The 25,945-nt window shown below is 37.7% G+C and overlaps 1 protein-coding gene across 4 annotated transcripts in view; it reads left to right on the top strand.

Moving 5' to 3' along the window:
- Positions 1–25,945, top strand: part of ctnna2 (catenin (cadherin-associated protein), alpha 2) — a 298,746-nt gene that overhangs the window by 241,843 nt on the left and 30,958 nt on the right. For all 4 annotated transcript variants that reach the window (XM_044113695.1, XM_044113696.1, XM_044113697.1 and 1 more), the window contains 4 exons: positions 4,239–4,331; positions 7,447–7,603; positions 9,079–9,279; positions 20,531–20,682. In XM_044113695.1, the coding sequence (XP_043969630.1) occupies positions 4,239–4,331; positions 7,447–7,603; positions 9,079–9,279; positions 20,531–20,682 (603 nt within the window). The remainder of the gene's footprint in view (positions 1–4,238; positions 4,332–7,446; positions 7,604–9,078; positions 9,280–20,530; positions 20,683–25,945) is intronic.

Genomic DNA, 25,945 nt, shown 5'->3' with positions numbered 1-25,945 from the left:
AGCAATGGAAAAAAGCCGACATTGTCTGATCGTCTTCCAGTTACTTGGCTCCATTTCAGTGATTTAAACGACTAACATAAGAATACTCATCTCTCCATGTGCCATGGAAACCGTCATCAAATTAGAATTGAAGTGATTATCCGCAGCAGAGTTAAAGGACAGAATCGATAGTTCTTTGTTCTAGGCTAAAATGAAGAATGGCCATTCAGCAGGGATCTCTCTCTGTTCCTCTTTTTCTCACACTCACACAAACACACGCACTCTCTTCCATCTGCCTCTTTGAATTCCTTATTCGGCTCCAGTGTCTTTGACCATATCAGCATTAGTCTTGCAGAGTGTACTCTCAGACCTTCCCTCTTGGTTTTTCTCACCCTTGTCAGAAAAAAAAAGAGAAAGAAATTAAAACCCAAAGGAGACGTGCTTCCTTAGATGATTGCAATTAGTAGTTTGGACTAGATTTTGCATTTTTGGCCCCATCCTTGCACTCTGTGTTAGGTAACAGGGAGTGGGAGTGGGCCTGTTGGGCATGGTTCCAGCTTCCAGAGAGCCCTTTGCCCCTTTTGCCTCCTGAGAAGCAACAGCAGTCAGAAGGCTGAGCAGAGCTGGAGACGGGAAAGCATGTTAAGAGGATAAAGTCAGAAAAGAAAGATGTAATTTCTGCTGGTTAAGTGGCGCTGTTGTATTCTAATTGAATCAGTGATGAATGTGAATTTGCATACAATTTTTATTTTTTTATTTTTGGATGCCTGCTTCTTAATGGAAGTGCAAGAAAATGAAACATAAACACTATTTCAAAGGAAATATTAATTGTGATTTCAGGATACTTGTTCAAGAGTTACACCAAGTTGCATGAGAACAAAAATAATTGCATCACAAACAGAAATGTGTTTATTCATTATTAAAGAAGTAATACTTTGCAAAAAGAGATAAAGGTATAATATTTGTTCATAAAATATAATTTGGGGGCAAAAGAAGGATATTATTTCTATGAGATACCAGGAAAAACACCAAAAAGACAGAAGCTCTAGCAGTTCTTTAGTGGATAACAATTTCGAGTATCCACAAACCTTTCCTGATTTCAAATGCACTTTGGAGAGACAAGAAAAAAATATTTAAAAATCTTCAGTCCATAATAACATCACCAAACATCAGCATTTAAGTTGGAAAAATATGCTTTTCATGGTTCTCAAAGAAATCCCATGCAAACATCCACTCACATTTATGGGGCGCCAACTCACAATCACACACTTTCACTCTGTCACTAACGCCACTTCAAGCACACGTACAAGCTCACTACCCCACGCGCACGCCCCCACACCTGCATGCACACCATGCTTTACATAAAGGACTGTAATCCATCAATGTGCTCATTGCTGTCACGAGTAAAGAGACGGAGCTCTAAGCAAGAATCCTCTAAAACAAATTTGATTTACCTCAGTTTCTCTCCAACAGTGACATGAGCGCTAGAAGTGCTAATGCAGACTGGCACCTTTCGCTGCCAACAGGCACACGTCTGTTCAACTCAGTCTCAAAGCCTGAAGGTTCATGCTGAAATCTGATTTGTTTTGGAATGAGATTTGGGTTTTGAAGGGTTTTAAAGTTATTAAAATTAGCAATGAACTGCAGTGAGGGTGTGGAGAAATTGAATAACTCCATGAGGAAAACGAGCTTTGTGCATGCGTGTGTTTGTTGTTTGTTATAAAAAGTGAATGATTCAGATGTGGGGATTTTAAATATTCCATTTTACACCTCTGATATACTTTACTTTGTAAATTTAACCAGCCAGCTCTTTATGATATTGCATCCAGAGTCCATATTACACAGTCTTTAAATTCTTTGAAACACATTTAATCAATTTAGAGCTAGTGAACTGTTAAATATTGTGTTTAGTTAATGCACCAAAATTAACTAAGGAATTAAAATATCAACTCAGATAAGTTGACATATATTTTCAGAAAGCCAGCAGTCTGATGGAAAATATTTGATCTGTAAACGTCTTTAAGAGAAAAAGAAAGATTTTTTTGTTGTTGTTCATAAAACCCAATTACCACCTTAATTATGAAATTAGGCAACATGTCTGCACTAACAAAACTCCTCAAATATTTAGATATGCTTTCTTATCATCAGAGCAGTGTTTTGGAAATGTTATCTTAATGACTTCTGGTTTCACTGTTTATGTTGCTTGAATCAAGTCATTTTGGATCCAAATAAATTCAGTTGTTTTTTTTTGCAACCTGTTCAATGCTCTCTTCTTTCTTATAAGGTCCCTGTACTAAGTAAAAAGTCCAAAAATGGTTTGTTTTTTTACAGTCGTCAGTCAGTGTTTACAGCAGTAATGTAGAAAGATCAGTAATTAAACGACTCTTGTAAACTGTGAAGTTGTTTCAGGTATGTAAATTCAAATTGGCTCGAAAGTTTTGTAAATAAGAGAACCAAACAGATTGCATCAGATCATTGACTTTCAGCATTCACTCTTCCTGGATGAGCATGTGGCAACAGCACTCAGCCCCTTGCTATGTGTTGGTGAAGTTACAGCAATCCCTTATATTGAGCATGCATGCAGCAAAAGAAAAACTTCCCCTTAACAGATTGAAACCTCCAGTATGAACGGCCATCTGGCATGACCCACTGGGGGTTTGAGAAGACAGAGCATGCATGCACACACACACACACACACACACACCCAGAGAGAATCACAGTTCAGAAGTACTTTTTATGTAACAGACAAGTTAAAAGTTACTGGAGGTAATTTTTTTTATGGCTTTGTTGATTAGAGAAACAGAGCTATGCAAATAAGATCTGAGACAGTTTTCTATAAGTTGGACGAGAGCACAGACCGTTTGTCACAGTTGAAGCTCATCCAATTGCTGTATCTTAGAGAAAGACGTGGTTAACCAGTGAAAGACAGGACCAGACAGGACCTTATCATCTATACGTTTTTGGCAGCAGTGGCTCAGTCAATGCCCGATTCCAGGAAGGTCTTAGTTAAACAGAAGTTCAGATCCAAACTAGATGTAGCTTCTACGAAGAGAAAAAAAATGGAGCGTGTTAAGTTAAATGATGGGTCTAGTTTCATAAGAGAATCCTGAAAACCAAACCACGGCCCTATAAATGTACTTGTGTAAACTCTCAGAACCACCAGTGAATCTGCAGTCTGAGAGCAGCGCTCTGTTACTGCTATACACATCTGGTGTTTTTTAGTTGGCCTACACTTGTCATTTGTTTTCCAGTGAAAATTTTAAGCTTAATTTATACTGTAGAGCGGCGGTTTTCAAAGTGTGAGGCGCGCCTCCCCTGGGGGGCGCCAGAGCACTTTAGGGGAGGCGCGGTGCGAGGGAAAAAGTAAACCGGAAAAGCTATCTGCTTGCTGTCTACTGATGTGAGAGAAACGTCTTTTACGCACACGATCAACTCTGTGGATTTAGGAAAAAGTTGGTACTGTGGGTTGCGCATGTGGAGCGGGGATCAGTGGAAATGTTTCCCACCTTAGAGGATGTTTTGGCCAGTGATGTCAGTAACGTTTCTGACGTCGGACCACTTTTTCCCGTAACGAGTAATCTAACGCGTTGCTATTTCAAATCCAGTAGTCAGACTACAGTTACTTATCAAAATCATTTTTGCGTTACTATCTTCTATTGTTATTTAATCGTATTTCCTCTACTCGTCTTGTCGAGTGACCGACGTCTCTATGCTACAGAAATGTAAACAATGGAGGGAGATGCGCATTTTGTTGGTGGAAAAACTGGAACTATTTTCAGTTTCTGTCGCCAAGTCCGATTATTATAAGCGGCTTTGGGCTTCATCTTTTAAAAAGTAAACACAAAAGTTTAATGAGCGGCGGGTTGCGCCTTTTTGGGCTCGTTTTTGAACGTGAAGTTACTCATTTGGGCTTGGAAATAAGCAGAGACTCAATAAATCCCAGAATTTGTCCGTCATTAAGCTAGTTTTAGTCAGTCTCTCCCTGTTCATCATTTCCCGGATGATCCGTCCCGCTGTGTCTTTGTTAATGTCAAGTTAATTTATTACCTCTCAATGACGTCGAGCTTCGCGTTGCGCTCCAGAAAACTGCAAATATCGAAACCAATATGAACAGCGCAATAAACGTGAAGGCATTGGGCTCCTTGGAGGGGGGCTCACCCTTTCATACTTTGAAAACCCCTGCTGTAGAGTAACTGATGTTTCCAGGTTCATTTTAATGTAACCATGTCTCTCTTTTTTTCTTGCTTGCTTTTGTCCAGGTGGCCAACTTGGCTTGCTCCATCTCCAACAATGAAGAGGGTGTGAAGTTGGTACGGATGGCAGCCACCCAAATCGACAGCCTATGTCCACAGGTAAGTGCTTGGAAAAATAGTTTAAATGCAAGCTGGATACATAGAGTGGCCAACATTTTTTGGGGGTTTTAGCCATACTCAACTGATCTCAAAAGATTAGGTTTGGATAGTTTTCTAAGTATCTTATGGTATATATATATATAAAATGGAACAACTGGAAATGGCAGAAAAAAGTCATAGTATGCAGAATTCAACGAATATCTATAAGTAATGAATTGAAAGAGCTTGTAGCAACATTTCGCACAATGCAGACAAACGATGATGTTAAAACTGGTCCATTATTTCCTAGGTTTAGGGTAATCCTTTTCACATGGGACACAACGCAGAATGAGAAGTGGAAATAGAGAAGAAAAGCTGAAGTTAAGATTCAGACTTTAATGTTCATTTTCCGCTACGTACACCCTCTATAACCCACTAACTCTGAAAACTTGGGAAAGAATTTTCTCCTGATACCCCTTGGACACGCTCAACAGAGACGGATTAAAAAACATAATCGACTCAGACTTTGTGACTGGGGAAAGAGGAACAAAGAGGAAGTGGAACAAAGAGTGATTTTTTTCCCCCCCTCATCTTTTCTGAGTGAGTTTAGCCCAAGTTTCTTTTTCTTCTACATATAGCACCATCTTAAACTCAGCTGCTGCCACATCCGAGAGAAAATGTTTACGTTAAAATAAATTGAAACAGAAGGTATACAGAAGAGCACTAAACAAAAAAATCAACAGCTTTGTTAGTTAAATACTGACTCTAATAAAATTATTTTATCATTATACAATTTCTCTGCAGTTTCTTAGTTACAGTGTTTATAGAGACAAGTGCTGCAAATTAGGTCACAGTATAAGTTCTTTAAGCTTTTCACTTTGTCTGTTAAAATAGTCTTAAAGTTTACCAAGGTAACCAATTCGGACAATTTATTGTGTGTTAATCAAGGAAACTGTGTTTGCCTGGGGGTACCTAGGTAAACCAAACAAAGGCTATTTGGAAGATTTTGAAGATTTTGTGGAACTAAAAAAAGTTAATTATTTCAATCTGTGTGAAAAATGTACCATTTAATACAGACAATGATTAGATTTTGTGCACTTTGATGATATAATATACTCACTGTGTTTGATCTGTCAATTAATTAAAAAAAATATCTTATGGTACTTCATTGTTTGTTTTGTTTTGGGATTAAAACAGTTTTGGCAGCAATCCACAACCTGAACTGAGGTTGTCACATGTCTCTTAAAATGCATCATCTTCAAGTCAAGTCAGTTGTCAGTCCCATTTTAAATTAACACACTGCATCATCTGCCTTGTATCTCCTCGTTCTCTTGAATACAGCATCATTCTCTCCACGTTTTGTATAATAATTAGGTTGGATTGAGTTGTTGGGGACCAAGACATTAGTTATTGCTGAAGGACTCAGGCTTTGAGCCAATTTAAAGGCCGAGGAGTTCACAGAGATTTGTAACAAACTTCAATGGCTTGCTCTGGGTAGAATGCCAGGAAGGAATCTTGTCTCTTAGAGCACAGGTTCGGAGTCCCCTCCCTACTCCCGCCTGCATCTACCACTGAAGCCCCAGCCGTTTCAGACCTAAGGCATGAGTGGGAGGATTCAACGCCATGTCTCATAATTGTCAGAGAAAATCACTTTTAAACAGTAAATACCATGTAGGCAGTTGTTTTCTGTGGCACAAGATGGCCTTGCAGATGGGCCGCAGTCCTCGTCAGGCGCTGAAGCCTTCACAGCTTTTTGTACCAAAATCATTTTCTCTGATTGACATGGCAGTGTCAGATCTCCTTTATTTTGTTATCTAAATTTCTATGTATTATTTTTCTTTCTGTTATTAAACAACTTTTGATTTTTCTAAGGTGAAAATTAAATATTGTTGAATATTGCGGAATGTTAGGTTTGAGTGCATGCTGTAAGTGGCATGTCAGCTTTAATGTGATTAAATTTGTTTAGTCATTATAATACTTTAAAAATAAAAAAGAATAGCATTTTAAGTAGCACAAGAATAGCAGAAAGCCCTATAAAGTTTGAAAAAGTTTAGGATTTTCAATGAATGAATGACTACTACTTTATGTTTGACTACATTTAAAAGTGGTGCAGTATATGACAGCAATAATGTTATTCATTTTAGAGCAGGTGGTTGCACTTGCTCACAGTATTACTCTTTATTTTACCACATATTTAAGGCCAGACCGGTTCTTACCTTGCACAATGTTTTTTTTTTTTTTTTAAACATACAATTTAAATCAAAGACACCAAAGAATATCCCTGTAACTTGGTGCAGTCCCACTAAATGCAGTATAGTAACTAGAGTAACTATCGACTATAATGTGAAGCAGAAAACAATTCTCAGTAAATCTTCTATGAATATACAATGCTGTTATTCATGCTGCCAGTGCCCTGTCTTTTCACACAATTTAGAAAACATTAAGAAAGACAGTTTTCTGGAAAAAACAGAAATCCTATTGAATATATGAATTTTTGCATGTCAAGGCTTAAAATCTATTTTGTGCAAAACTGTATTCTAACCTTCATCTGAATCTTTTGAGCCATGATTATCCTGGATTATATTTTTAAGCCACTCACTTTGGGTTTATTCAGTTGGCTGACCTGTTTTTGCCTTTACCTATAATTTACAAGTCATATAGATACAACTGTGACACTTCAGGCTCCGATAGTTAAATCGAAGTTGGCTAAGACATCTATTTAGAGTCGGTGAGAGCAGAAAATGTTGCAAGATTTAGCTCCATATTTCAGTTCAAGATTTTCCAATTTAACATACTGCAAGTGTACACGTTGAGGCTATAGGAGCGGTGCTGTTTTGTTTTTCTTTTTCTTTTTTAACATATATGTCCAACCTTCTCACAAATTCCACATTATCTACTTTTAAGGGTTATTTTGTTATTAAATAATGGACTGTTGATTGTGAGTTGCAAATGAAGCACTGCAGGGTTATTTTTTATGTTGTTGTTTTTTTTTTGTAGCAATAAAAAGACATACTTTTAATAATATATTAAGACACGTCCTAAATCAGAGAGAACTAGTAATGTGCACAAATTGTTTTATTTTTGCCATACAAATGCATGTGGAATGCTCTACAACATGATTTGTCTTCCTTTCCAGGTTATAAATGCTGCGCTCACTCTGGCCGCTCGGCCCCAAAGCAAGGTGGCCCAGGACAACATGGACGTGTTCAAGGACCAGTGGGAGAAGCAAGTCCGCATTCTGACTGAAGCAGTGGATGACATCACATCTGTAGACGACTTTCTCTCTGTGTCAGGTAAAGAGCGGCAAGTATTATTTCCAGATTGCTGTATGTAGTTTATTAAGATTAAAAAGATCTACCCATTTTCAAAACTTTGCTCATCAAGAAATAACAAGTCAGACATTCTTTACTTACATAAACGTAAACCAAGAATAAATAAATTTAGATCGGAGGGTTTGCTTTAACCAAGTATTTTCTGTCTTTGACCGGCTTTTTAAAACAATGATGGACAAATCTGAAGGCCTTCTGTCATTTTCACATGATGACTTTGTGTATACATAATACAACACGGAAGAAACTAAATTAATCCAAAAGAATTTTCCCATCTGATCATCGTATGTCACCTGGTCATCGTACTCAATGCATCTCACTGTCCAGGAACTTACAGAACATTTTAGAGTTAAGGGTCACGGACCGTTGCAGCTGAACTGCTGGTGCAGAATTTGCACATGTGGAGAAATCCCTGTGGAGAAAAAGTAACATATTTTCATCTGCTTAATGTGTGACGGCTCAGTGTGGATTCCCTGTTCAGTTTGTTGGACTGAATATTACTTAAGCTGAGTGAAAATTAAGTACCATTAAAAATGTCACTTTGAAAATCAAATTAAGATGTAAAAAAATGCATCATTACTATTTTTTTTACCTCATCAGTCAAAATCACAGACAAGAAAAGAGTGTAGAGTAACTCCTGGTCAGGAAAGAGAACATTTAGAATGAAAGTTGGTTAATTTTAGATTTCCTTTTTGACATCAAAGCATTTCCTATTTGAGCAATTGTTTTGTTGTGTAATTTGTTTTATATTTCTTTGGAGTTGGGGCGTGCTGTGTGGTGTAGGGGATAGCACAGCACACATTTGGAGGCCTTGAGTCTTCGACGCGGCCGTCGTGGGTTCGATTCCCGGACCCAACTGACATTTGCCACATGTCTTCCCACTTCTCCTTCCCCCTTTCCTGTGAGCCTACGGTCATATAAGGGACACTAGAGCCCATAAAAGACCCCCTGGGGGGAAAAAATAAAATAAAATATGTAGATTTCTTTGGAGCAAAAAGAAAATATAGACCGAGAGAGAGAGAGAAAAATAAATTTTTGTTTAAATGTTGAGGAAATGTAAAGAATTTTGTGGGACATCATCAGATTTATATAGCTCATTATTTGTGTGTTGGGATGAATGGTGTAAAACATTTATTGCTTTACTGCTTCAAGATGGCATCCATTACTTTTTTTTTTGAGATGTCACAATCTCATTTGTTCATCTCAATTGTTTTCACATTTGGGGAGCATTCTGCATAGAGTGTCAAGACAGAGTAATATTATTAATTGTGTGGCATAACTTGCATTTCACAGTTGCAGTGTTAATGCCATGTCCCGACATGTCCCAAAAAGTGCTTGGGAATCTTGATCTCAGACAGTATTTGTGTTTCCTTGGAGAGAAAAAAAGAAAGTATTGTCTCTTTTGTTTGGTTCAAACCAATTTCATTCCTTTTCTTCAGAGAACCACATCCTTGAGGACGTCAACAAATGTGTAATTGCCCTGCAAGAGGGAGATGTGGACACTCTCGACCGAACTGCTGGGGCCATTCGTGGACGAGCTGCCCGTGTGGTCCACATCATTAACGCTGAGATGGAAAACTACGAACCTGGGGTCTACACTGAGCGCGTGCTGGAGTCCATCAAGCTCCTGTCAGAAACTGGTTAGTGCACAACAGTGGTGTAGCATAAGAACCCATAATTGAACATATTATTTTCACACTCCATCATAGAGTCATGTCCTATAAATGCATATTTTACCATGAATCATTTGAAAATACCGTAGTCTAACCCCCCACAGCCACATTCTAAAGGTTCATATTCTAAAATCTACTGTAGCTTTCAATTCTGGCTGAATGCTCAGTTCCCCACATTTATGATTAGTTTCTTGGCTCTAACACAAAAGCTGGACACCACTTGTGAACCCCTCTACCAGTTCTGGTGCCCGTCCATTTTTCATCGGTTATTTTTCTCTCTCTCTCTGCAGCGTCGGGGCTTATTTTAGAAGACTAAAGTTTATTTCTGTGGTAGGAAAGATAGAATGAACAAATTCCTCCTGTCACAAGTAAAGTGGAAAAATGTACTTTAAGCTAGATATTTCTGTTTTAAGAATTCACCACATTGGATGAGCACACTCACCCCTAACAGGATTAACATGTAATGAGAGCATTTTTTACTGTAAAAAGCAAAAACGAGAGGGTTTTTTTGTTTGTTTTTATTACATTGTAGGGAAAGCTAAAATGGTGGATGCATTAAAACTGGTGACTAAATGTGAAATAATAGCCCTACGACACATACATGCTCTAAAAATGTAGAAGCAAACTAATGATTTTCTTAATTCAGTCCTCTATAGTGTTTTATAATCATGTTCATTCAAGAAAAAAACTAAGCAAACAGAGAAGAAACACATTGAATTTAGTTTTTCTTCTAAAGATATTTGTTCTCTGTAAGAGCTGTGCAAATTGCCTAAAAGTATACTTGTACATGCCCTTTAAAAATGTACTGTCACAAACAGGAGACAAAACAGAGCCACAGGATGAAAGGAAAGAAGTCATTTATCCATTACCGATATAGAAGAATAAAATCTGACCACAATCCGTCCTGTATACCAAAAAAGTAGAACATCTTCTGACAGGCCATTATGCTCTGTCCACCCCCAACCCCCTACTGTTCTAGTTTTTTTTTTTTTTTTTTTTTTTCACCCGCCTTTCTCTACCATCCTCCCCGCTTCAGTTTCTACCTCTCCCATTAGAGCCCATTTAGCGAGGCGGTATATCTGTTGTTTCGCTCGTTACTTTCATCTGCCAGGATAATTGAGAGACACAATCAGCTCCCCTCCCTATTAGCTGATAAGTCACAAACAGCATTCGTTGAGTCACGTGCTCTCAGAAAGCCATCTGTCTAACGCCCCTCTCCTGGTGATCAGCTCCACCATGATAAACTACTTACACTGTTGGTTATATGACAATATAAGGACATTGTGATCTGTTACTGCATAATTCAGCTTAATTGATTAGGGTAATTAATTGATGGCACATCATGGCAATATTTGATGAACACTTGAGGTCAATTTTATGCAACTGCTGTATAACCTTGTTGAGCACTTTGACTTGATAATTATGCCGCTGTTCTATTAATCCTGAAGGGAGCATGTATCTTGTTTCAGTAGTCAGCGTGGCACAGAAGCATTATGTCAGCATTACTGAGAACAAATGGAGAACTCTTGATGATTCACCATTATGTTTGTTCCCCTCTGATTTCAGTTCAACATGCATTTTTTGGTTTTAAGAGTTTAAATGAGATTTAGTGGTTTTTCACCGCCAGTCTGGCATTATATCTCAATGTCCCTACAAAGATTAGATATTTTATAACACTGAAATTATGCTCAATTGTTAGTTTGGTTGCAGAATTTGTTCAACTATAAAATTAAAACAGCTTGGAGTCTGATTCATAGTGATTCATAAAGAGAAACAGAAGCCAAAAGTGATCACATAAATGCTTGCAAAGTCATTAATAGTCAAAAACGTTTTTGTATTTTTGTAGGAGCTCTGTCATAAGCCAACACAAATCAGTGTACATTGTTATTATATTAAAAAAATATGTTATTTCTTTTTCCAAAGAATATCTAAAGTGTTTTGTGCATGTATAATTACTCTCTTTTGTGAATATGTTGTAGAACTACCGTCACTGCAATTACAGTTGCACATTTTCTGCCATCTTTGCACATTTCATGACTTAAAAGCTTAAGCTCAGTCAAATTGAATGAAGAACATACATTTTTTAGTCTTTAGGGTCATATTAGTTCTAAATGGCAAACCTTTATCCCAGTCATATGTCTTTTTTCTTAACTTCTGACACATTTTCTTCCACATTGTCAAATATTTAGCTGCATCCATCTAATCCTCAACTTGACCAGATCTTCTCTTCTCATCTCAAGGACAAGCTTCATCAACAAAGTCTTAAACAAAGGCTGTGAGATTTGCAAAAATCTAAGAAAATCCTTTCTTCCACAGCCGTAATGGACCATTTGTATGTAGAATTTTAAGTCAAGAGGTTAATTTATTGCAATTTCAACCAAGGCTATAGCAAAGCATAATGCATATAAAGTGAAATGCTGTGAATACTTTATGATACTCAGTGTTGTAGAGCATAAAATGCTCTACAACGTTATCCTGATCTGTCTAGTGTGTCCTTAGTCTTGATGAAACTGTTGAAACTAATGATCTTTAATAAACCTCTGAGACGTTCACAGAATAGCTGTATAATACATGGGTTAAACAGCCCACGGGAAGACTCTATTATTAAGATGAATTCAAGAAGGGAGTTGGTTGCACTGCACTTTAATTTTAGAAATGAGAGGAAAGGGGGTTGAATAAAAATGCATACCGTTTCTTTTCGATATCTATTTGTAAAGAAAGCATGTATCAGTTGACTTTTAATTTGCAATTCTGTTTCATACTATTCTGATGTGTTAAATGTTATCCGACTAAAAAGAATTGGACTATGTAGTTGTAAGATAAAAAAGATGAAATTGTGAAATTGTAATATGTCAAAATTTTGTATGGTAAACAGTTAAAGTTCAAGTTTATTGTTTTAATCTATTTTCTTCCTTATGGATTTTAAAAAGGTACAGTTACCTTTGACCAAGATTAAAATAAACAAGCACAAAAATGTTAACATTTCAGACTTGGTATTTCTATCAGATAGTTAGATAATAATATACAGATCACATATTTTGACACATTTTTTCTCTGGAAAAAAGTGACAGTTGCCACAGCTAGCATGATGACTGTGGACTAACAATCTAACTTTTTGACAACCAAACCGCTTCATTGCTGCAGTTCATGTATTTGAAATAGTGATGCTCACCTGTCACTGACAAGTCATCCTTCTTGGACAGGAAATGTGTATTGGACCAATGACATTTCCCCTATTTTCAAATTTGTGTGATATTTCTTAAAAACTTAGAAGCAGAGAGTTCACACGGTTGTCAATGTCAATGATCGATTTTGGATGTCCATAGAAAAACAACAGTGTTTGTGGGGGATGTCTTTGTCAAAATGAAGAAAAATACCAGGAATAATTCTGGATTCACTTATATTGTCCTTAGCTGCAGAAAATGTTCTTGTCACAAACTTGACAGCTTCTTTGATTCATTCACATTTTATCTATTGGACAGTTTCTTCCCAACGATTAGACATTTCAGATTTAGAGTCAAAACACATTTTAGATTTTTGAGTAACTCATTTTCATAACTGTAGTTTTGACAGAGGAGGGTCTGCACATTGAAGCAGTATACATGGGTATCCCTTATTTAGTAATTATAAGCATGCAAAACATAAAAATTTTATTTACTTGGTATTATTGCTCTAATGATTGTCATCAGTATTAATGCTTATCACTAAAGCTGTTATTTTTCCTATTTGAGGTGTGAACAGTTAACCACATACGTCTTATCTTTAAAATCAAAAAATAGTTAGATATAAAGTTGCCACATTGAATCTGTTATTTTGAGACTGGTAGACAGTGATTTTTATTCCTAAATGTTTGTTATTATTGTGACATTTCGTCTGTAAAAAAAAATATAGAAAACTTAATATATTTAACAGCTTGGTCACATTAAACAGCTTGATCAGAACTCGGTTAGTACAGTCTAGACGGTTGCGAAAAGTAGACCAGTCAGATGTCCTTAGGGAGAAATATTACTTAAATTTTAACGATTCTGGATACTAATCAAGATGTCAAGTCCAGGAACCAGCAGTTGTGTTAGACCAGTGTTTCATTGGCTTCACATTTGTCTTTGATGAAGAGCTGTTGTTATTCCTGTTCACCTCTTAGTGGTAGTATTTGTGGGGTGGGGTGTGGGGTTGGGTGTAAGTGCTACCATGCACTTCTTATCTGGACCATAAAGCACTTATTGATCCTGGTGAACTTTTGCCTTCCTCTCCCCTCAGTCCTTCCCTGAACCTGATGTCTATGGATCTGAACACAGTCAAGGAGAAATCTATAGCTGGGGGGAAAGATGATTAAGTGTTGCTGAACAATGAAAAAGGATATAGGACCGCACACATTTTAGAGGGTACCAAGTCCAATTAACTAGACTCTACCAAAAGAATCAATAGCTGTCACCAAAGATTTCACTAAGCGATGTGAGTGAGATTTTAGTGGAATTCATTGATACTTTTCCCCATTTATCCCTTTTCAGATTATTGTGCAAATGTAAAACTTTTTTTTTCCTTTGCCCCATGTGTATATGTTTGTACATTTGCCAGTTTTTGAGTTGTCTATTGGTGCCCTTTGATTACACCTCTGTTTATGCCCACGGCAACTCGTGCCAATCACCACTCCCTCCCTATTATTTCTGACAGCTGCCACACCAACACTACGCTCACCACAACTGCAGTACTTACCCTTTGACCTTGTCTCAATTTGCCCATCCCTCCTTCACACATTGAGCTTGGTCAGATTTATGCTCAGGCAGAGCTTAGGCAGCCAAGGAGTGCTGTGCAAGGCTCTGCCATAGATTCCTGACAGACAGTCAGGTCTGGGATAGAAGTGTGTCCTTGAGAGCTTGAAAAATCAATAGCCTAATGGGAAAGTGGTTATGACTTCTCACAGTTTACCCCCGTCATGCTCCTCCTTCTCTGTTACACCTTCCTACCTGGAATAACGCTCTGTATTTCAAATAATCTACCTCTCAAAAAGACAGAGATTTTTTTTTTAAGTTGATCATTAATGTGAAGCCTGCAGAAAGAAGATTAAAAACTGATGTATGGTCCATATTTTGTCACCATGCCATTAGAGCAAGGGAGGAGTCGCTCCTTGTTATTACATTGGGCTGGAGAAAATAGGATTTAACCAGGCTTTTGCTGTGAGTAATAACACATACAGTCACTGTGCCTCCCGCATGTCATGCCTGTAAATCAGTGGATCAACTGCACTAAAAAGACATGCAGGCGGGAGTTAAGGGATTCGAGGAAAGACACTTCATACTTTCTCCCTCGAAAATAATAGCTCCGAGAACCAGTGTTTTTTTTTCCTATATTCTTAATAAGTAAACCCACTACTTTGTCCTTAGTAGACACCAACATAGACAAAACTATTTGTAATTACACATTCAAAAGTGTTACAAACAACCCAATTTAGAAGCAGCTCTGTACCCCAAATAAGGACTGTTTCATCCCTGGGTTGATTTAATGTAACCGGGTTAAGAGTTTCACCCGGCGCATTTGTTTCTCCTAAGTGTACCGAAAATGTACTGAAAGTTGGTTCCAAAACCAATTTACATACAGAAACTTGATTTTAATATTCCTTTACATGCCTCCTTTGCAATATTTTACTGTGTATTGATACACACACTAAAATCTTGATAACAATTCATAAAATATTAACTGCCATATTTTTGGTCAATACAGGAATGTTGACTGTAACCAGCTACTTGGCAGCTTAAGGGCTCATTCTGTAGTACAAACAAAGTTATTAACACAAACTACTGTTGAAAATATTATACATCATCTGTTTACCATTGACCTGTAATTGAGCTTTAGTGAAATCTGGTGAGAAAGTTGAATTGTGCAAAATGGCGATTTGTGAAGAATAATGAGTCAACTAATAATCTTTTCTCAAAATCAACAAACTGGGTCATACTTTTTGATTAAAATTATCTGCCTTCTATACCAAAGCTTAAAACCAGAAATAATCCTGCAATTTTTAGACAGTAACTAGAAACAGGGAGAAAAACGTGTCCTTTCTCAATACACCAAGTGGCCTTCTTATTTGGTCCATATGTGTGAAACACACAGCTGGCTGAGTCACTTTTTAAATCTGCATCCATTGTTACAGTGATGGGAAAAGAGGTATTATCCAAAATGACAGCCAGATAGCAAACTCCAAGCTTGAAAGGAGAAGAGCTAAGGTCCCTTAATCAGTGTGTAAATAGAGGCGGGAGTTAGAAGAGAGCGCTGATGAGGAAATTACTATGAGACGAGCGGGGCAGAATGAGAATGTTGCAAAAACATTTTAACCAAGATTACACTGTGGGAGAGAAGACCAGATAGAGACCGGAAGGAGGATTTTTGTTATTTTTCACCTCATCAGCGTTACATAAGCATGAGGTTTGTGGTTAGACCGAAGGTCTTTGGAGCTGTTAGGTCAAAGATTCAAATGAAAAATGACATATTTTTGTACTTGTGGTGTGCAGAGAGTAAAACAGCATACTGGTTTTGCAGGAACTGAGTTGGCTTCTCTTGCTGCTCGCTGTTTGTTGAGAGGCATGAAGCAGAAAAGATCAAGATGTGGAAGGTTTTTGTTTTCTTTTTTTCTTTACAATGCCATATAACTGCCAAGTTTTTATTCAATTTTCATCCCTGTGGGAAAAATGGCAAACACTTTCCACTGGACCAAGGGTCCTCCACGTTTTGCGAACACATCAAACTTGCTCTCTAATGTAATTTTTGGTGTGCTGGGGTAGGAAGGGAATTAACTGTATTAGCACAAAATAAACAGCTCTCCTCTGGGTCAACCTATAAACTGCTCCATCCATGTGATTCACATACTTTTCTCCCTGCTCCCTTTGACTGCCTATCTTGTTACGTGCCAATCAATCCAACAGAAACAAATTGATGCTTGCTAGTTTAAAACTAAAGCCACACTGTTCATCATACAGTGGAAATTACTGTATATATTTATTGTTTTACCAAGTAGCCCAATATCAATACACCCTGGGCATTGGGGACCCTGCATTAGAACCCTAAAGGTGAGTTGTGGTATCTAGGACCAAACATTAGTCACCGATCTTTTAACTCCTCTGAGTTGCAAGGTGCCGCCTCCATGGTTTGACTTGTTTGTCCCACAGATAATAACAAATGCTTGATTGGACTGAGATCTGGGGAATTTAGAGGTCAAGTCAACACCTCAAACTCATTATTCTGATCCGCAAGCCATTCCTGAACTATTTTTGATTTGCAGCAGGGAGCATTATTCTGCCAAAAAAGGGCTAAAGCCATCTGAGAATACAATTTCCACCTGTGCTGTTCTGCTGCTACACAGTTCAATACACATCAATCTACACTGAGTATTCTTATACCTTCCTGATACATTTTTAGAACCAGATACATTTCTTCAGCAATTTTCTCTCACCCCATGAACCACCCTTCTATTCCCAGAGCTGCAAATATCAGTTATATTTAGAGCAATTTTGGATTTACTATAATGTACTCCACTGACTATTTTCAACTGGATTAATAAAATTTTATCACATGATGAACAAGTTACATATCTCTGTAAAAGTCAAACGCAATGTATAGCCAGATTGATAATTAAGGTAGGATTGATCTCTGGATAATGCTTGGAAATGGTTTCTGCTTTTGTTTACTTTTTTTATGTTTTATGACTTCACAATAAAACTATACAAGCAGAAAATGAGGGAAAAGTTGTTCTGGCTGGACTATAATGTGAGCGCAGTAAAGGAAGCTAATGACAGCAACATGTTTCCTAAAGGATTAGATAAATTGTAAACTGCTGTTGTAAGCCCTCTGGCCACATTTGTTACAACAGTTTAAGTGTTCAACACTTCCTATGCTCTTTCCTCTCCTGTCCAGCTTCACAGTATGGCAGTTTTTGTTTTTCCTGTCTTGCAGATTATTTCTGGCTATCTGATTGGGAGGGTGGTCCCATGACATTTCCTGATTGGCTTCTGTTGAGGCATCTCTGAGATTCACATGCCTGAATTTCCTGTTTGGGTTTGACTTTCAGCAGATTTGGAAGCGGATGTGCTCATTAGGCTAATAAAGACGTTGCTACACTGTCGTTACAGATGGGGAGTTTTTAATCACTGAATTTTGTAAATTATAAAGATACCAGAAAACAAACTGTGCAAACAGTCTTATACTGTAGATGAGTCACATCCTTATTATTGCCCTGTAACATCTGTGCCAACTGCACTGACGCATAATGGCAAAAGCTTCTGAAATATGAAGAATCTTTTCAAGTAAATCGTGTTTTTTATGATATTGGAAGGCAGCTGGAAGAAAATGCTCTGCTATGAAGATGCAACTGCTTCAAAACACCTCTTGGTTTGTATAGTCACATGAGTCTTGCTTTCTCAAAGGCCTTTTCACTCAAAAAACAGTTAAAACAATCCTATAATGTGACATATTTATGCCTTAAGTACTAAATGGAATGAGAGCCAGCAGTGATTTGCAAAAGATATGAGAAAGGGTAAACACAGTAGATGGTCTTGTGTAATGACAAAGAGCTCTGGGGCCGTTCTTTTCATTTTAGACGATGTAGATTTGTCAACAAATGGGTCCTGCTGTCTTCAGATGGCTACAGGGAATTATTGAAGTTAACAGGAAGCTTTTAACAACGTATGCAGCAGCTGTGGACCACAGGGGCCACCAGAATCCCTTCAAATTATTTACTGATCATTGCAGACACAGATTAATTGATGTTCTGCTTCAGATGTAACATTTTATACCAACTTAGGCAAATCCACTGGCAGGGTTGTACGAAATAAAATTTTACATTTTTGTTATTCTTATAGTTTTATATTTGTGTTACTCCTGTATTTTTGCAGCTCATCAGACTACCGTTGATATGTCAAAACACTCTTAAGGTTCCCGCGTAGTCAGATGTACTGAGCATATTGTATGAGCCAAGGAGACTATGAAATGGCTGACATTTCATAGTCGAACGTATCGTTTGCCTACATTTTTCGTGACAAATCCCTTCATTTACCACAATCCCTGTGGATACAAGCAAGTTTGATGAGCTATTTGGGCACCTTCTTTTTCACCAGGACAGCCACCGCACAACTGTAAGTGCTGCACAAAGTGGCGGTTTGACTGATGCGCATCCTCGCTACTGGTTGCGTGACTCCCAGCTTTATCAGCTTGGTGTTGCATTCAAAGCAGTTTGATGTAAACACTGTTTCCTGCCAAGCAGTTTACTGTGTGGTACAGAGTGTATGTACAAGGTCTTAAGTATTTTTCTTTGCGCAGACTTTAGTTAAGCCTAAAGTTAATTTTTTTGTCATTAGTCACAACATTCAAGAAATCCCTTAGCAACACAAATATTTTACATGAGTACTATGGTAAAATCAAGATTCAGCAAAAAAAAAAAAATCCATCACCTTAAGTCTTATCATTTACAATGTTCTACTCTTAACGTAGTCTTTAAATAAAAGAGTAACTTGAGTATTGCGATTTAATTAAAGTCAGTTTGATGATGTAGCCAAAATTCACAACTATTCAACATATCCAATTTAACACAGCTTTGTCATTCATTTTTGGGAAAAATTTTGAACCGGCCTGTATATTATAGATTATTGCTGTCTCTTAGCTTCATTTGTGACATTATTTGCTTTTAGCTGTCATAATATTGTGTTTAAATTGGGCTTTTTGGATGTGAAATTAAGGTTTGTTCACCAAAAACATTGAGACTGCTTTGTACATCTCGTTAAGCACGTCACCAGGGCATATGGCCTCTGCTTTTAAGTTTTCACGCACTCATTGTACTTCCATAACTTCTCCGTTTAACTACATTTAAGCCTGGCGGGTGAAAAAATCCATTCCTACATGGTCACATTTAATTCCCTTCATCATTTTTCAACTGGAATGAGTGAAATTGCTTCTTACCAGCAACTTTCCTCATTAAGAGCTCGGAGAACATTTAAATATTTCTATTTAAATCGCCTTCCCAGCAATTCCCAAAAGCCTATTTTACGCTTCTGCAGTAAGTGGATTAAACTGAATTAAAAATGAAAAGAAAAGGCACAGTTTTTTGGAGTGCTTTATGTTTAGTGAAATATAGTCTATATTTTACATCAAACAAATAGGTACATTGTGGATACACCTTTAGAGCAAGTGGGGAAATTGATCTTGCTGGCTTTGTATGTAAGTGAGCAGGATAACGTGGAGAATAATAATGAAACCACACAGTTGGCTTTCAGGTGAGAGTTCACAAGCCAAGCTGCAGTACCTTATTGGTCTTTCCCCATATTTTCCTTCTCATCGTCCATCTGTCCTCATTAAATTTGTTTTTCTCTCCAAAACCGATGTTCTTTTAAATGAATTCAAGTATCCACTCTTGGAAAACTAAATCAATCTTTAATCATACGTATTTGCTGCTTATGTTTGTAAGTAAACAATAAATCTATTTTTTTTATTATTTTTTTTTTTTTTTACAAATGATCCATTCTTTCCCCCTCCTTCCTTGTCATTTTTGAATAAGAAATGAGTATTTCATGACAAATTACATGTACACTATAATCACATTTAAAGCTGGTATTGCTGTTGCAAGCATTTATAGTTTGAAAAACCCCTCGATTATAAAGAATATATGAGAATCTTTTTTGTCTCATTACTGTCTACCTCTGTAAATGGCTGCTAATGTTATGATTAGTTTTTCTGCCTCACAATTATTATTAATCTCCCCAGAAGATCTTACAGAAAGGTGGCCTGTTAAATGTTGAAACATAAAGTCAATATTCCTGAATATTAAGAGCCTATTCAATTTCATCACAATTTAGCAGAAACCCACAAGGAGCATAAAGCTCCCAGATCAACTCCCAGCAGTTTACGCTGACAACAAAACCAGCCATTTTTGTCAATTGGTCAGTAGGGGGGGTTTTTTAGGGCTTTTGTTTGGCATAAAAGGACTTTGATGAATGTTTCCTTTCACTGACATTATGACTTGACAGCCTGGACTCTCACATTAGCTCACATACTTATCTCTCTATTTACTCTTAGATGCACACAATTACACTACGAGTCCAGGCACCGGACTATTATTGAAAGGAATTGTTTTACTTATGAAGGTTTTTGTTGTTCAGTTAGAACTTGTAAGCACTTTTGTCATAATTGAAAGAAGCAGATGACTAACAATTACCAAATCTTTCTGCATTTTCCTCTGCAGTGATGCCACGTTTTGCTGAACAGGTGGAAGTAGCGATTGAGGCGCTGAGCACAAATCCCCCACAGCCCTTTGAGGAGAACGAATTCATTGATGCATCCCGTTTGGTCTACGATGGCGTCCGTGACATCAGGAAAGCTGTCCTTATGATACGGGTGAGTTCATCCAGAACATTCACTGAATTTCACCCAGATATCCTACATTCATTGCCAATTAGCCATAACTCACAGTTGCAGTTGAGTTTGTATTATGATACCTTTTTATCAGAACCAGCAATCTGGGCTTTGCTCCCCATGTGTATTGTTAAGCCATTGACCTTGTCGCTGGTTCACCTCTGCTACTTGGACTTTTGAGAGATACTAACCAACTTTTGACAGATACCAACCCTTACAGAACTACCTATTTGTCCTGCTTACTAAAATTTTTAATCTTGCCCGAGGATGTGCTTGCATATGAACTTTAAAGACAAAATTAAAAGTTGCTCCCATACAAATGACCCCTCTCTCCATGTCAACTCCCATAATAAAGCAATAATCAGTGTCATTCATGTCATAATGTTGTTGCCCTTTTAGGATATATTTCTATGTTTGTTGTTACAAGTTTGCTTCAAATTTATACCAGCGTTATTGCAACCAAGGTGGTGTATGTTAGGAGTTATGAGCATTTATGTCTAAGTTCACAAATTTTCCAACCTAAATACCTACATTTTAATAACTGTATATGCAATTTAGCTCTCTCCACTAAATTTAGCTTCTGCAAAAACACAAAAAATTAATAAATTAAGTCAGTTAGGGGTTAGGTATCTTGAAATAAACTTACTGTATATTGATTCACAACTGATTATTCTGTCCGTTTACTGGGGGCATGCTGTGGTGGTGTAGGGGATGGCGCGACCCACATTTGGAGGCCTTGGGTCCTCGGCACGGCCGTCGCGGGTTCCATTCTTCTGATCCGGCCCACGTTTGCTGCGTGTCTTCCCCTCTCTCCTCCCTACCTTCCTGTCAGCTTACTGCCATATAAGGGACACTAGAGCCCACAAAAAGACCCCCTGGTGGGAAAAAAAAAACATTGATTAAAAAAAATGTATTCTGTCTGTTTACTAAATGGTCAAGTAGTAATTCTGCTTTGAACCAGGTTAATATTAAAGCATAATCTGAAGTATTTCACACTCTGCCTGCAATTTGTCAGTATAAGATTCTTAAGTTCAATTTTACAAATAAATATGCTTATTTTTCACTCATGTATCCATTGAAGCTTTATTAAATGCACAGACGTTTGTGCATTTAATAAAGCACATAATTCTGGCATTTTTTATTTTGTAGAAACAAAAAAGGGAAAATAAAGATACAATGCTAATTGTAATTGTCACAGATTATTTAGACATAATAGGAGGAGTGCTAGTGCATTCACATTTTAGAGTTATACTTATCTCAGGTAATCTTAGGACAGACCAGGACTTGTATAATGCAGTTCTGCTGATTCATGACTCTACACAGAAATGTGTAGACACAATGCCTGATATCAGCTACACAGATCTAACACCTCAATTCACAAACATCTCACTCGCACTACTGTGCCTTGGGAGTCTCAAGAATATTCTCAAAGAGGAATTGTGTGGCACTGTCAAATCCTGCATGCTTTTCTTTTTATAGTTATGCCAAAGATGGACTGTATATAAAGGTGAGCAAAAAGTTTTGAACAAAGCAATTTTAACATATCTGGAGCACATGTAAAACTTATGGGAGTACATTTGTCTGCCTATAAAGTTTACATCACTGCCTCTGGAAGTCTCTATTGTCAGAAAGAGTACTAGTGATGTAACGTCCAAGATATTTGACATTACATCAAATATCTTGGACATTACCAGGTGACATCATCTGTCACCTGGAGACAGATGAGGTCCACAAGGTAAAAAAATCTGGAAAAGACCATTTTTGATCCTTTTTTTTGTTTCTATAATCATTGTGAAACTATTACATTGCTATTTTGTTATCTTAAGAGTAGCACAAGAATAACCAGTCAATAATCACTAACTAATTAGTCAGGTCTTCTGTTTGGTGACCTAGCCAATGACTAGAAGACCTAACTACTTAACAGACAAGCCACATTTGTTCACTATGTAAGGAATCTTCTCTGTGTAGGTCATACAAGCTCAAATTTTAGAGAACTTAAAAGTTTTAATTTTATTATCTTTTTTCTGATTCTTAGCTCCAGTATGATGCAAATTTGTAAATACAGGGCATTAACGTTTTAAACACCACTAGTACTTTTTAAATTGCTAAACGACATATTGATCTAAAATATTTTATAACAAAACCATACGAGCATGCAAGATGAGGAAACACGTAAATAAATAAAATATATCTTTCACGTGATCTGTTTATTTTCAAAACTGTCATGATAAGAAAACGCTTCATAACAAGCAATAGCTCCACTCTGTTACAGAACGTACATTTTTCACACAAAACTGACCCTCCTCTCTTCGGCATGTATGCAGGCTGGAAGGATTCCCAATGCAGTTCTGGAAAAAATCTAATTATGGAAAATAATTTGATGTTGGTAAATAATGTAAAACAGGCAGCTTTGAACTGCCCAGGACCAGCTGGCTTCTTAATCCCATCCAAGTTCAATTACTTTCTGAACAACTTGGAAGATCTGTGCTTTCTCTGTTGTTCAGCTCTATCATACAGATAGGAAATGTTGGTTCTATGTGCAGTGATCCCTTTTCCCACTTTTTTTTCCCTATGTCTTCGTAGTCAAATTTTTCTCTCACTTAAACCAAATATTAGGCTCTTTTATATGTTTCCTACTAAAGATCTCATGAGAATTCAATGGATTAAGAAGCCAATTTTCCACAGCATATACAACTCCAGGCAGGTTTAGAGAAGAAAGTTGAGTTATAATGAAACTTTAAAACATAGTTGTGTGATGACCGTCTCAAAATGTGGTCATGTAAATTCAGAAATGTCTCTGGATAGAGCAGCAAGTGTTAAACACAGGACATTATGGATGAAATTCAGTCAGCTGGCCCAGTCTCCAGTGCCTTTCAAAGACATTCTTACGTTTTATTCACACGTAAGAATGTGAATAAAACGTAATAAAACGTAATCTCCAGGGAGAGCTGCAGATCACGGCCGGATGAAGCCAATAGGACCACAGCATCCACAAAAAGCAGAGATGTGATCCTAAGGCCACCAAAACGAATCCCCTCAACACCTTGGCTGCACCTAGAAATTCTGTCCATGAAAGTAATGAAGAGAATCGGTGACAAAGTGCAGCCCTGACAGCGTCCAAATGTCACCGTAAATGAGCCCCACTTACTGCCGGCAATGCGGACCAAACTCTGACACCAGTCATACAGTGACCTGACAGCCCGTACCCCATACTCCCTTAGAATGGGGTACACAGGGCTCGGCCCAAACGTTTGGGCCTGTCAAATGCCTTCTCCAATTCCACAAAACACATGTAGGCTGGTTGGGTGAACTCCCATTCACCCTCCAGGACCCTGCTGAGGGTGTAGAGCTGGTCCAGTGTTCCACGACCAGGACGAAAACCGCACTGTTCTTCCTGAATCCGAGGTTCGACTATCCAACAGACCCTCCTCTCCAGGACCCCTGAATAGACCTTAAGAGTGTGACCGCCCTTATAATTACAGCACACCCTCCGCCCCCCCTTTTTGAACAGGGGGACCACCACCCCAGCCTGGCAATCCAGGGGAACTGCCCCCTATGTCCATGCAATGTTGCAGAGTCTCGTCAGCCTAAACAACCCTACAACATCCAGAGCCTTATGGAACTCTGGGCGAATCTCATCCACCCCCGGGGCCCTGCCACCGAGGAGCTTTTAACCACCTCGGCAACCTGAAATTGGAGGACCCAACCCAGAGTCCCCAGACTCAGCTTCCTCAATGGAACGCATGTTGGTGTGATTGAGGAGATCTTTGATATACTCATATATATATATATATATATATGAGTAGAGCATCAAGACCTGGTGTGCAGAAATAGTCTAAGAATAAAATAAACAATGGGGATAAAGTTTTGGAGAAATTCAATGCAAGGAGCACTATTCAACGCATATAAAAGGATAAAGTGTCTAGCACTACTGTGAGCCCAACAATAGAGAAAGCAGTCAGAGAAGCAGAAAGAGGTTGAGGGATGTTCAGAGTTGATCATAATAATAAAAGAGCAAAATACTGGAAGAAACCCTTCTAAAGGCTGGGGAGGGAATTTTCTTTCCACTTTACAACCATGGACTATTCTGCTTTTCTTCACTATTATCTGGGACCATTAAATTGCCAAAAAATAAATACATTTTGTGTCTGTAATGAGACAATGTGAAAAACCTTTGGGAATGTAAATACTTATGGAAGGCATGATTCTTTATTTAAACCATATGTCACACAAAAAACTTTTCAGTTATTTAAAATTAAGTTAGGTCGAATCCAAGGCACTGCTTAGTTTGGATTGTGTCATTTAAGGCACCAAAAATGATAAAATAACTTAAAGCTATTTTTATAATCATTCAGTTTAAAGGTTTATTTAATACCTCTCATGGCTTTGCAATAGAGAAACTGGAGTTTCACTAGCTTGTAAAATTATCATGATACCATAATAGTTTAATCCTGTGTTAGAATGACCACAAAGTAAACAGCGGAATCATCCCATCATGATGTTCACATAAGTGCCTGGTCTCCTTAGTAACTGGCCCTCTAAGTTGGCACCTCGGCTGCGTCACACAGTGACCTCATTGAAAAAAATGAGGGGGCCGCATTCTTTCTCAGTCTTCATGTATGAGCAAGCATCACTTTTGTTAGGCCAAGTGTCACATTGCTTTAGTGAAACTGCAGAACAAAAATCTGCCAGTTCTTTGGATAAAGTGTAGCTACACTGACATTAGCAGCTCTGTGTTAGGAATCATTGCTATGATTTTTTTTTATTTTTTTTGCATCCGATTGCTTTCATACCTAATAATTATGTGTGAAGTAGCTGAAATAAAACACGGCGAAATGGTGCAAATTTGCAATACACTGTAATTATGAAACAGAATACATGCAACTTAATAAGAACTGATTTTTCCCTAATTGTACTTTTCCAGTTTTCAATCTTTTGACATGGAGAAAACTAACTTTTTTTTTTTTAAAGCTAAACAAATAATTTGTTAACTTTTTGAAATTTATTCAGTGACTCATAGTAGAATTAACTTGGAGATGAGATTTGGATCTAAGATTAGTCAGACCTGTGACCAATGAGAAGGAGTGTCCCTCTGTTCAGTGTTAATTCCTGAAACCTGTTCAATATTTAATATGACCTTCACCATGCAGAGTGAAAAGATGTGTTGAAATGGAGCAAGTGCCAAATATGCTAGATCAGTTAGTCTTAAAATCTGGACCTGGTCTAGATCAGGACAAGACAACAA

Source organism: Gambusia affinis, linkage group LG04, assembly GCF_019740435.1.
Source record: "Gambusia affinis linkage group LG04, SWU_Gaff_1.0, whole genome shotgun sequence".
Lineage (NCBI taxonomy): Eukaryota > Metazoa > Chordata > Actinopteri > Cyprinodontiformes > Poeciliidae > Gambusia > Gambusia affinis.
This window is presented reverse-complemented; position numbering and strand designations above follow the sequence as displayed.